This window comes from Biomphalaria glabrata, chromosome 10 (genome assembly GCF_947242115.1).
Source record: "Biomphalaria glabrata chromosome 10, xgBioGlab47.1, whole genome shotgun sequence".
Classification (NCBI taxonomy): domain Eukaryota; kingdom Metazoa; phylum Mollusca; class Gastropoda; family Planorbidae; genus Biomphalaria; species Biomphalaria glabrata.
The window spans coordinates 19757724-19771503 of record NC_074720.1 but is presented as its reverse complement, the minus strand read 5'-3'; the positions used below and the strand labels follow the sequence as shown (position 1 = coordinate 19771503).

The 13780-nt window shown below is 33.1% G+C and overlaps 1 protein-coding gene across 2 annotated transcripts; it reads right to left on the bottom strand.

The window, feature by feature from the left end:
• Window positions 1-829: 829 nt before the first annotated feature.
• Window positions 830-10406, bottom strand: LOC106054358 (uncharacterized). Of its 2 annotated transcripts, none has more exons than XM_013210181.2 (5): window positions 10287-10406; window positions 5396-5541; window positions 4809-4959; window positions 3412-3529; window positions 830-2506 (listed from the first exon to the last, which is right to left on the bottom strand). In XM_013210181.2, the coding sequence occupies exons 2-5, from the start codon at window positions 5490-5492 to the stop codon at window positions 1214-1216; spliced, it is 1659 nt and encodes a 552-aa protein (XP_013065635.2). In that variant the 5' UTR covers window positions 5493-5541; window positions 10287-10406; the 3' UTR covers window positions 830-1213. The 2 variants fall into 2 exon arrangements, with proteins under 2 accessions (XP_013065635.2, XP_013065634.2); XM_013210180.2 differs by having other exon boundaries at window positions 5396-5518.
• Window positions 10407-13780: the final 3374 nt, after the last annotated feature.

Genomic DNA, 13780 nt, shown 5'->3' with positions numbered 1-13780 from the left:
TGCCTGTGAAGATTTTATGTTTAACAGAAATTATTGGTTGATATTTTCATTGTTTTTTTTTATATCAAAAGCTATTTAGAGCTTGATGTTGTTTTTTTTTTAACATTACAGTTTGTTTTTGCTTTGAAGATTTTATAAATACATTTTTTTATTCAAATATTGAAAACTTGTTTTTTTTTTATTATTATTTTTTAGTTCCCGTACCCTTTTAAAAGAGCCTATTTGTGATTCCTATATCTTGCCCAAGATAGAATGCTATCCGACCCAAACAACATCAGAAAATGTTATTGTTCATTGCAATGTTCCCCTTCAGAAATGAGGATGGGAGGATAGTGGACAGGGCTCAAGTTGAGACCATGAAAATGACCGTCCAGAGCACATATCACATGACCAAGCAGCCATATTAGAAACGTATATTCCCTTCTAAATGATAAAGGTTTAGAATTACTGGTTTTTATATCATGTTATATTCAAAGCTTAACTTTTTAGAGTGCATGCAACAAATAAGTTTAGTTTTATTCTTTTAAATTGAGTCTAATATGACTCCATTCATCACCCCAACCTTGACTTGTTTAATAATGGTCTTTAAGTGTGTTAAAAAATACAATTAAAATATTTAAAACTTCTGATCCTAACACACTTTAAATAGTTTGACATGTTGCTTTACTAATTGGAGTGTACTGGTACCAGATAATTGGTTCAGTTACATGTACTTAAATTTGTATCTTACAGAACTAATGCCTTTCATGAAGGATCAGATGGACTTCCCTAATTGCGTAACTTGACAAGGACAGTAAATATTCACATGCAATTAAACTTTTATTCAATATATTTAGATAAAAGCAACTTTATTTCATTTATGTATTGCTATAGTCTGGCATAAACATAAAATTATTTGTACACAACATGAACAGCAAATAAATTATAGGAGAGCTACTGATCATCTGTAACTTATTCATATATACAATAAAAGGCACTCTAATAAGCATTTCATTGAAATACTTTCAAATAATTGTGTGTGTCAGTAAGAAATATGTCACCCATTCAGTTCAAACATACTTCAGTAAAGTATAATGTCCATCCTGATGTACTGCAAAATGATATCTTTCAATAGACCTGTCTTCTTACATCCACAAGGTTTAATAGTGTTACAAGTAAATACACTGACATTTAACTGTTCTTGAACTAAAAGACAGAAAGTGTTCTGAACTGGCTAAACAGCATACCCTTGAATATCTCCAATATTAGAACCTGGAAACATATTATTTATTTCTGATTTCTTTTTTTGCTTTTTATTTTTTGTTTTCTTTTTCTTTCTTTCTTGAGTCTCAGGTAAAGGCTTTGATTCCTCACAATGTTCTGGCAAGTAATTCACACTGGGGGAATCCTCTTTAGTTTTAAGCTCTTTATTTTTTTTCTTCTTTTTCTTGCTTTGTTGAGTCTTAGATTCATCATAAGGTTCTTGCAGAGTACCATCATTTGGTAAATCATGTACATTTTTCTTTTCAGAATCCTCTTGACCTACTGTTTTTTGCTCTTTATTTTTTTTCTTCTTTTTCTTGCTTTGTTGAGTCTTAGATTCATCATAAGGTTCTTGCAGAGTACCATCATTTGGTAAATCATGTACATTTTTCTTTTCAGAATCCTCTTGACCTACTGTTTTTTGCTCTTTATTTTTTTTCTTCTTTTTCTTGCTTTGTTCAGCCTCAGACTTAAAATCTTCAATATTCTCACGAGTTGGATCAAGTTCCTTCTTTTGGCACTCTATTGTTTCCACTTGTATATCTTTGTCTTTTAATTTACTTTTTGATCTTTTTTTTTTAGAATTAGTTAAGTGTTCATTCTTCACATCTATTTTTGAGTTCAATTCTTCCTTATCTAATTTTTTTCTTTTACATTGATTCAGCAAGGTGGAGTCATCTCCATCTTCAAGCTTTCTTTTACTTGTTTCCACCAAAAGAGAGTTACTTTGTTTAGCATCCTTCTGACCCAGACAACCCGTTTCACAGAGTTGGTGCTTCTTTTTCGTTTTAGACTGAGACTCACCATAACTGTCTTTCTCCTTGGCAGTAGCTTTCTCTTCATCTACTAAAACACCACAACTGACTAACTGATCTGATATTAAAAGATTCTCTTCACCATGTTTCTTCTCTTTCTTTTTCCTTTTCTTTTTTAATAGTTTCTCATCAATATCTAAGTTGGAAGTTTCTTCTTTGTTTTGACTGTGACTAAAATTTACGTTTGGTACATTTTCATCCGAGCTATCAAACTCCTTAGACCCAGTGTCCTGGTCATATGTAAACTGAACTGCACCATACACAGCAGGAACTCTTTGCTCATCTGACTTTTTCATGTTCACCACTTGTTCTGTCACACTTTCTGTTTTGTCTTTTTTGGCTTTCAATGCAGCCATTTTCTGAGCAAAGTACTCTTGAACACTTGAGCTACTTTTAATAGTAGTGATTCCATGTTTCTTTTCGTCACTCTCATCTCCAGATGAAATACTCTGAAATACCAGACAAATACAATTTAGTTCTGGATATTATATGTAGCATTAGTTTTTTTTAGAAACAAAATTATTTATCTCTTTAACTTTTCTAGTCTTTTCAAGAGTTATATGTCATTCACAACAGACCAATAGCAAATCAATATCATTAACAGAATTTGCAGGAGAGGAATATGAATGTCAACTTGTTTTAAGTTGAATTACCTCCTGGTCATCAGTTTATCTATTACACAAGGTAGGCAAGGTAAACACTTCAGTGACACCCTCAAAGCTTGTCTGAAAGCCTTCAGCATTGACCCAGCCACCTGGGAGACAGAAGCACATGATAGAGCATCATGGCGTGAAGCTGCGAAAACTGGTGCACAAATGGCAGAGGACAAGAGAACAGCACTGGCAGAAGAAAAGTGTCACAGAAAAAAAGGAAGGCCAATGACACTAGCTCCAGCTGGAATAATCTGCCCAGTGTGCTGTCAAATGAAATGGGAAAGAAGCACCCAGCCTCTTTTTTCCTCGTACTTTCCTAGCCCTTTTGTGACACTGTCCCACCCCTTCATCCTCAACATTACTCTGGATGCACCATCCCAATTTCATGTGTTTGTCCACCTCAGTTAGCTCATTCATTTTCAGCCTTGATAGCCAAAGTTTGACACACTCTCAAATTTGAGATAATGACAAAATTCTGTGTAAAAAGTTGTAACAGTAAACACTTTACTATTTTTTATTTAGATGTTAAGATTCATTTATATTAAATAAATTAGACATCAAATTCTTCTAATCTCAAAAAAAAAAAAAAAATTACAAGAGATCTCAGATTTGAAATAAACATCAGAATTTCCCATTTCACCTAAGGTTTGCAATGTAATGTTAGATTTTTATGCTAGAATTTAATGAGAGTAATTACATACATCTGACTGTCTTGTTGGAGTAGCAGGCTCTGAAACATTCTTTCTTTTACCAAATATACAATTCAGATCTTCTGTACTTCTCAAGGTAGGGACACGTCCACGAGCAAATCTACCATAACTAGGGAGACAAAGAAAAATATACACTTTTAAAACATTTTTACTGACAACTAAATAGCTTTGATGAGTACAAACTAGTTTTGGTTCAATAGTATAAAACAAATGGAAAGACATTTACATACTATTTTGAAAAGAGATTTCAAAATCAACATTAATGGTCAACATGACCTGCTAGCTGGTAGTGATAACTATCTTCAAAATTGCTTTACTTCTAGACTTGTTTTTAACCATTTTGCTATGAGAACCATACCTTTGAAAAATCTCTCAAAATACTACGCTAAGGAAGGTTACTTCAAATTAAAAATAGTCATTTAAAAAAAAAAAAAAAAAATTATTAGACTATTCTAAACATCTAATTACATAAAAATAATACTTTAAAAAAAAAAGAAAAATGTTTATGTTTGACCTTTTTAAAGATGTATAGTGTTGTTTTTTTTAAACATTTCCACATTTATAAAGCTGACAACCTTTTGTTAGAGTGACTACTTTGCTCTTACAAGCTAATGAATGATAGATTTAAAAAAAAAAAAGAAAATGTTTGCAACCTGCAATAATTCACATCACCCACCCAAACAAATCCTTGTTACTCCCATGTATAAATCTACTTAGAGTATAGAAAATTATAGTTTGGTGATTAAATCCAGACTTGGAAACATTAAAAAAAAACCAGTAGTTTAGACTAGAATACTGATTCTAGTTAGAAAAATAGTATGGATAATAAATTGTACAAATTGTCACAAATTAATGCTAGCAGTCCAGCTAATGAAGGTGCGCAAAATGTTCCTGAACATCTATTTATTTATTTAACTCTAAATTGAATTCAAGGAGGAATTACCAGGATACTCAGGATAAAAAGATGCAAGCCAAATTAAGTATTAAAATTATTATATTTTGAAATATTATAACGGTCCTAAAGATACACAGACATGTAAGATTTCAATCAGGTGCCAGAGCATCTGCCTCCACCACTTGTTGCTTACAGGGCCAAGAGGGTAGAAGCACAATGCTGATCTGCTAATTCTACTCCAAACATGCCAGAATTATAAATGACAACTGGAAGAGACATTCTCAGATGTATCATTCATGCTTTGGATCTTCCCTCAATGGTAGTCATGACAGGGTCATTTGACCTTCTGTCTGTCAGTACAATGTGTTGCTACAATAAGACCTTTATCCACACCCTTGCCTGATAAAGAGAAACACTAGTGCCACATTGTGGCAGGAGGTGTGACAGCATTTTGATGCTATGGTAGCTATTAGGTTAATAAAATTAAACATACTATCTCTTATGTCCATCAGGTGGTCTTTCCTCAACGACTTTGTCTGAAGACTGCTGTGATGAAGTCTGAGAGTTCAATTGTTGTAACAAATTATTGAAATCATCTTGATGAGCTATCCAGGCATCAGCATCTTTTGGTGTGCACCCAAGGCCTGTAATTTTATAGGATAAAAAATAACTCAATGGCCTGTAATTATATAGGATGAAAAAAAACAACACTAATTGTTTGTTATCCTGATGATTTATAATTTTGCTAAGTTTTGATTCATACTTGAATGAAAACAACCATGTTCAGAGGTAAGAAAAATATCACTACTTTTTAAAATAAGAAAACAAAAGTAATTTATTAAAAAAAGAATTGATTGATATTGCTAATTGTATTAAGATTATAGGGAAAAAAATAATTTTTAATCTATTTTGCTATCTGCATTGACATATGCTGCATGGACACAATTTTCGTTTAAAATCATTAAACATTTTACAAACTATAGAACATCACAAACCCATCATAAAACAATTTATGAAAAATTCAAATATTTGAATTCAATTTCCATATTTCTACTTGTTCCTTTTAATTAAACACTTCACCTCTAGTGTCAGATTTGTAAGTGGCTTTGATGTGATCTCTCATGCCATCCTCTTTAGCTCCAAGTCCTTTTCCTTTTGCCCAACCCATTTTCTCCATTAATTTCTGACCTATTTTACTGTCATCTGAAACAAAATACAAATTAAAGCTGAAAAAAAAAAGGGAATTTATTGATTTTTCAAATGTTTATACCTCTACAAGGAATAAACCTTCAAGGTTAGACTTAAGAACAATCTAATTTCCCTTGAGTACAGTACCATTGCCCAGTTTTGCCTGAAAGTGTATTTTGAATACAAATACTAGTGATACAAGTTCAAGAAGCAGCTTTGCCTGGCTACAAAATGTAGGCTACTAAGTTTACCATTGTGTAGTTTTGCAGGATTTAAGCATAATAAATGAAAAAGTGTAACCAGGCTAAAACTATGCTATGCTTAGACCTAGTGTGTATGTAAATCTCAAAGCTCTACTAGAGCTATAGTAAAATATAAGGAGGTGTCTGGGCAAAGTTACATATTCCAAAAAATAATATAACTGCCTGGTCACTATTATGATATAAGCGAAAGTGCCCTTTAAAGATAATGAAGATTATATTTTGATCTGTACTTTTTATCTAATATTGATAATGCTTTAGAAAAGATTATTTGATGAAGGTAAATATATAATAGATATCTAGTAAAGTCTAAAATCTAGATTTATCTGAAGAGATGTACAGGTATAAACTTTTATTATTCTATACATAATAATGTATGTCGTCATGTATATATGTAATATAATTATAAATCTGTAAGTGTATATTTATTAAGGCTGTTTTAATAGCGACCCCCACACACCCCATAATCAAAGGTGTGTAAAGTTATAAAACAGCAAATTATGCATTTAAGGATGTTGGGCTGAGTAGGCCATGGATGGGCAAAAAGGTCAATAACTGAAAAATATGAGGTGGGTTCATTCTTCCAGTGACAGGAAATTTTGAGATTAAATGAGCTCTTCTGGTTCCACCCTCTTTCCTTCCTAGGTCACAGAAGAGGGTAGAACCCCATTAAAGGCTGACTGACGAGGTACAAGTAGGCCTAAAACTTGTATGATTAAGTGGCATAAACCATTTGGACAACTTACAAAAAAAAAATATGGGGATAAAAAGAAAAGATTGCTGATCCCCTAAAAGCAATGTGTATGTATTCCCAGCAGGTCCAAATAGACTGGACCAAGTATGTCATTGAGACCTTAGTTAAAAAATTGCAGCATTAATAAGAAGAATAATAATGTAGAAGACTAGTGGCAGGATAGAGAACTGAATAATGTGGACTGCATCTAGTTGTGGAAAGGAAAGGATGAGACATTAATTATAAACAGAAAAGAGCCTTAGTAAGCATTCAAATAATGACAATGAAGTGATTGGCTTTTAATCTGATGTAAAAAGATGCTGAGGACTCAGCCCCCGTCGCATCAGCGTGACGACTCCGTGGAAACGTCTTATATTGGAACTAGATAGGCTAAGAACAGGAAACGAACAAGGTCCATGCAGGATACCTTAATAAAAGTGAGTTTTGTTTTTTTTAATCTCACTCGAGGTGAGGATGGAACAAATAGCCAGCACCCCAGTCCAAAAAGTCTGCCACACTGTTCCATAAAGAGGGCCGACACCAGTGTCCCACAAACTGGAGTGGGCGGAAAACAGATTGAGTTCTCAACATTCTACTTTTAGGACCATTTTTTTGACCAATTTCAAATTGGCTATTATTGACATATTATGTATCAAATTTATTGCCCAACAATAGAGGAATTCAAAAAAAATAAAATCAGAAGCAGCAGACAATTATTTAACTTGAAAAAATGAGGTCAAACACACTTACCCCTAATAATGAAAAATCCATCACTCACAGAAGATATGTCCAATTATCCATGAATTTCACAAATTCACAATATTATTAATAGAAAAATGTATCACAAAGTAAAGTATATTTATAGAACATTTGAAAAAAATATATAAACATGTGTTTTAAGACATTTATGCCTATTAATTGAGCCCCCCCCCCCCAGACCCCACCCCCTCGGTAAAAAAAAAAGTTGCAAATTATACTTTATCATCATCCTGAATAACAAAACCATTATCAGTTTTGACATAATATGTATCTATTTTAATGCCCAAGAACAGAGGAATCCAAAAAAAGTAAATTCATTAACATCAGGCAAGTATTTAACATAAAAAAATGAGATCAAACACACTTACCCCTAATATTGAAAAATCCAAAATTCACAGAAGATATGTCCAATATTCCATGAATTTCACAAATTCACAATATTATTAACATAAAACTGTGTCACAAAGTAAAGTATATTTATACAACATTTGAAAAAACAAACAAACAACTTTGAAATGTATTGATAACTAATAAATAAGTCTCCTCTTCGGTCCACCCGACCATAAAAAGTCACTTTTTTTTCTTATATTTATCTTCATTTTTTTTTACATAAATACAGTATAATATATAGATGTATTTTAGACTAGAAAAGATCTAATATTAAATGAATTATTATCAAGATATAAATAGATCTTGTTCTTGATCATTTCTAGATCTAGGCATTTGAGGTCTAGACTCTAGACCTAATAATAGGCTTAAGCTAGAAGTGCATGGTGTTTTCTGTTTACTATCTCAAATAATCTCAATTTTTGTATCGGTTGTAAATGTTGCTGAGAAAAGAAATAAAAACATTTATATTTGGTTTATATGTGTTTGTTGTTATTTTTAACGATGTCTTAAGTTTAAGTCATAAGATGATAAGTGGATCTATTCTTCTATAGTCTATAGATCTATCTATAGTAATCTATAATCTATAGAGATTTAGAATTTACTATTTAGTCTTAGACCTAGACTAGTCTAGATCTATAAATCACAAACATAACAAGTATTATTAGATCAAGTGTCTAGATAAAGAAAAATGTATCTGCGTTATTTTGATATCTCTAGTCTAGATCTACTAGTACCTCTAGATCTAGATTACTGTCTAGATCTAACAATGGAAGTGATACAGCACTCGATTTTTTACCGGTCAGCATTTTTTTTAGATCTAATCTAGCAATACCGTAATTAATTTTAATCTAAAATTTAGATTCTATATCTACAATCCAATCTTTATCCCGATCTTGGTTTTCTTGGCGTTAGTAAAAAGAATTTACAAAGGAAAAAAACACTCGTAGTCGCCGTAGAAGTTTTTCTAGATCTAGATCTAGCCTCTATTAGACAGTATATAATCCCTAGATCTAGACTAGGGCTAGGTCTAATCTCTATTATTATAGATTATAGATCTACTAGATGATCTAGGTATTCTATAATCTAGATCTAGATTATAAAATGTAAGTTAAAATTAAGATATCGATCTCCATGCGGCATCACGCTGTGTAGTGTTTAGCCTGTTTAGCACGCGTGCGTTATTGCCGATGTCCGGTTATTCGAAAATCGGTTGTTCGAAAGCGACAACGTAGTATTAAAGTACAATTACCTTAATAGTTGATAATATTATAAAAAATATTGTCTTATGGATAGTTCAGACTGAGATCGCTTTTAGCGATGTTTCTTTCTCGAGGATTCAGAGCGAATGATTGAAAAAACAAGTTTTTAAAAAAACGTAAGCCCTCTGATTTCGACGACACCACTTCCGATTGGTTTATAAAAAACGTAATAAAACATTATTTTTTATAGTTTTTTCTCTTTTTTAAGTACGAAAATATTGCAATATGATTTCTAAAATAAAAATATGTGTTTCCTAATTAAAATTGGTAATATTTAAGTGTAAATAAATAAATATCGGCAACCGTACATTCGCGACAGCCAATTTTCGTATTTGCATCGAGGCTATTTTTTTTTAAATCTAAGACAAACAAACCATTCAATTCACTTTTTTTTTCCTTGAACATTTACAACAACCATTTTTTAATGATAAGTAGGCAATTTTTTTCATATAACTATAAAAATAATATGTTTCTTACCTTTTCAAAGGGGATCACATAAAACCATAAGTAAATCCTTTCTGTCGTGAATAGCCTACTTGGTGAATTTCACAAGGGCACAAAATCTTAATAAAAACGAATTTCCACAAAATGTTGCTTATGAAGCTTACACAAACATAGATCTACGTATCAGATCTAAAAAATACGTTACAGGTGGCTTAAATTCAGAGATAATGAATATTGACATTCAAAAATGCATTTTCAATGGGAAATCTGTTTTCCGCCAGTGGCGGTCCCTGCAAAAAACAGCTGGTGGTTACACTAGTTACAGTATAGGCATAGGAATATAATATAATATTAATATGCATAAGGTCATAAGGCTAAGCCGGCTAAGGTTAAAATTAAAAGGTAAACTCCCCGTGCCCATGGTAAGCACAGCCCTCTACCACTTTAACTTTTAATTTATAAGCCATAACTTGGCATAAGGGAGTGAGGCGAGTGGAATTCAGGAACGAGGCATGGTGCGAAGTGTACGCATAACTGCAACAGCTGGGGGACCTTTTAGGTAGGATTTGGGCTGGGGTGAAAAGCACAACACACCTGAATCTGTTGTAGTTGTAGTGTTGTGATTACTGTGACAACAACACTCGTCAACAGTGACTGACTCACTGAGTGAGTAACAATACTAACATAAGTGTCATAAGTCTCATTAGCGGCCTAGTAGTATTAGTACTACTAGTAGATCTACTTAAATCTAAATCTACTAAAAAAGTCGTCTAAGACTAAGTCACAGTGTTGAGTGTAACTAAGTTTACTAAGACGACGAGTAAGTAGATCTAGAAATACTAGAATCTAGTAGCCAGTAGTAGGCGGTAATCAGTAGATCACTAGATGAAACCGCATAAAACACATATTATTGCTCTCTATAAATAAGGCCACAATACCATTGCTCCAGTTAGTATTACGTGGATCGAGTCCAAACTTAGTTTTCCTTTTTTGTTCGGCCAGTAAAGCCATGCTGGTGAAATTTTAATGAACACACCGTAACATTAGATTAGTTCAACGGAAACGACGAGAAAACTTGGATCAGTAAAGTTTCGCAATATTATTATTTTACACTTTAAAAGAATGGGAAATTTGGGAGCGGGGATATTTCGAATATAATTTTTAAATATTTTTTTTAAAAGCAACTTCCAGTTTCTAAAACTTTATATGACTTTAGATTCCCCACAGAAGAAAAAAATACGTTCGCCCCCTTTTAGCTAGTTAGGTGGTTATTGGAGAATAGGCCTAGGTGCTGTAATTTCTCCGAGCAGGGTGCGATGCTAATTTAAGCCTGTCCCTCATTCTCAGCTTCAGACATTAGGCTACTTCTCCTAGCGTCTTCAGTGCATGTTAGTAAAAATGGTGCGGTAAAATAAGGTTAAATTATGGGACAAGCCGATGCTAAAGTGTTATAAGCACATTTAGACTTAGCCTATAGGCCCCTATGCTATAGACTTAATGTCTTAATAGATCCTCCTGAGCCGTTTGACGTATTGGGCGAAAAGCTGTCTCCATATAAAAAGTCTCTAGCAATGTCGACTGCTGCCTCTTCCGGTAGGCCTTTCAGAAACCCCTTTAGTAAGAAATCAAGCTGAGATTTGTCCCTTAGAGCATCTGAAAGAAATCGGGCAGTGAGCCTTATATCTTAAGGTCGCCTTGTCCCCGTAGGCCTACAAGGACAAATTCGTTGCCAAACTTGGACCAGGTCTCTCTCTCATATCGTTGTCCCCTTCGTCCTTCCTGCAGAACGCGACATTCATAAAGAATGTGGTCTACTGTTTCGTCGCCTTCTATGCAATGTGTTGTAAGGCTCTCGAAACTGCCCGAAGAAAGCACCAATAGGGCAGTGACACGGAACTAGGCTAGGACGGCCTGTTTCTCACGCATCCTTGCGGTCTGGTCCACTCATCCGCCTCCAAAGTCATTACGTTTGATTCAGTTAGGACTGTATACAAGTGAGAATGTCTTAAAAGTCAATTTTTGTAAAACTTCTTAACAGAATTAAAAGACTTAATTAAAGGTGTTTCAAATTAACAAACCAATGCTTATTAGTTCTTTTTTTCCCCATAATGCACATTTACATTCGGAAAACACTTTTATGTGTAAAAATATTAAACTACGATTCAAAGAAAAAAAAAAAAGATCTTATGTTTATTTACTAAAATTTCATTTTTCTTGCTTTCTGATTAGAAAGTCAGAAACCAATGCATGTATTTCTAAACTTTTGGCTGTTTTTTGCTCAATGTATAGAACAGCAAGCGAAGTCCATCTGCTCTGTGCTATATAAATTCTTTAATAATTTTGATCAATCACAACTTGAAGAATGAACGCTCTACTATCACATGCAAAATGAGAAATAACATGCTGTGACAATGTTTGGAAAACTTGATGATAGGCCATAATATTTAGTTGTCTGGGATTCAAAAATCAATGCATTTATAATTTTTTTTTTTAAAAGGTGAACGACCTGAATTCGAACTTGTGGGCTAAAGCCTCCTCAGGCCCATACACTAACCACTGTGTCAGGGAGGTGCTTAGGAAAATAGTTAGACCTATCTATTGTTAACTTCAAACTTTAAAGAGGCGACATATAAAGAATTCAACTAATAATCCACCTTATCAGTCGGTGAAGTAGAATTTCCCTCTCTTGTTCAAGATACCAAACAAAATAATTAATTACCAAAATTGGTTAAATTCTTTTTATTGATTCTTGTTTTGTCTGGTAAAAGAAATAAGTTTGCAAAATTTCAGCTTGATCCGAGATCAGGTGTAGCAGAAATAATGTGTAAAAACTTTTTACCAGACAGACAGAGTGAGTTGATATAAGCTTTGCAAAAACAACCAAATCTCGTATTGAACACAGACTTGGTATGTCTTTATGGAAAGCTTCTTTGAGGTACTGAATCTTTGAATAATATTCTATGGTAATATCGTCTGTGTAAGAGGAAACCATAATAGAAGCATGCAATGGTGGCATCATATAACTCTATGTCGTTGGCAATTGAAATTTAACTGTGCATTAATGACTGTAATATGTTAAAAAAATTATGCTCATGAAGTTATTCTTGTAGCCTAATTTAGAAATAATAACATCTAAAGTTTGGTAAAATATGTTGTTGTTTTTTTAAAGTCTTCTCTTCATCTTGAATTTTCTCTTCACAGTAGTCTATGGTAGACTTTTAAATTGTCTTTTAACTTTTCAGAAAAGGTTTGAAGCGAAAAACTTGATCACAGCTACTTCAGCAGCCTCATTTTTTGGTCACTCTCTCTCGAAGTCATTTCTCACCTAATTTAGTTCACTCTCTATCTTCTCCAGACGACTCACGGCATTAAATTTAGATCTTGCAGCTCACGTTCCAACATTTTTGTCACAACGTTGATTGCGCTTACAATTTTGTACTAGACAATTTCTCATTTCATAGGCCTATATGTGCTGCAGCTTCCATGCGTTCTTTTTCCTTCGAGAAACACAAATTAATTTGTCTTATTATCTTTAGTAACGGTAGGCTACATCAAAAAAAAAATCTGAATCTCAATTCTGTCGGAGAATCATTCCTTGATGACCACTGTCAAATTGTCAGGACTTTAGTTATGCTATTTACTTATAATTTTTAAATACAATGATTGTATGTTTTAGTAAGAAGAATTATTTTTCTTTTTGTATTATAATTATTTAGTCCCTAGGTTCAGCCTAACAGACACATCATGCGCACATAGACGTCACATAGAGTATTTAATACACAAAGATATTTATATAATGATATGAATAATGTGAATGATACGTAATAAAAATTAAATATGAAGATAATAAATCATAATCACATTCATAGTGAGTACCCATACTTAAATAATATTAATCTTATGTTGCCTAACAACAATGACAAGGTATCGATAGTGACTTCAACATAAACTGTTCCGCAGCTTGTACCAATGATTTGTCAGTATCAATGAATATTAACTCTGACAACGGCAATCAAAGACTGTCATGAACTTCAGACCGTTAACACTGGCAATGATGATGACTACACTGTCAATGTCAACACCAATACCGACAAAGTAAACCCACCCTTGAAATGGGTAACTCCGACACTTAAACCCTATAGAAATAAAAAAAAAAAGACTCTAACGTCTAATCTAAACTATAAATACGAGCGAATCCGCATAAAGAATATCATAGCAATAACAAACAAACACCCGAAACAGCGTCAAGTCCTACCCAGAATAGATTCAAGGCAACATGGCTAAGGCTGTCCAGTAGCATAAAAACTATTCAGGACAAAAAAAAATAGAGATTATCCTCTCAAGTTCAAAATGGCGAAATGCAAACCTAACCATAGACTATATGTAATACATAGTCTATGACCTAACTAAACCTAACTATATAAGGTTTTTC

Bases quoted from the DNA above. Each gene is read 5' to 3' on its own strand.
- LOC106054358 (XM_013210180.2), bottom strand. From the start codon at position 10,359: ATGGCTTTACTGGCCGAACAAAAAAGGAAAACTAAGTTTGGACTCGAT. The intron at 3,530-4,808 runs GTATGTTTAATT...TTGTCTCCCTAG, and splicing joins CCTGATGGACATAAGAGATA to TTATGGTAGATTTGCTCGTG. The intron at 2,507-3,411 runs GTATGTAATTAC...CTGGTATTTCAG, and splicing joins CTCCAACAAGACAGTCAGAT to AGTATTTCATCTGGAGATGA.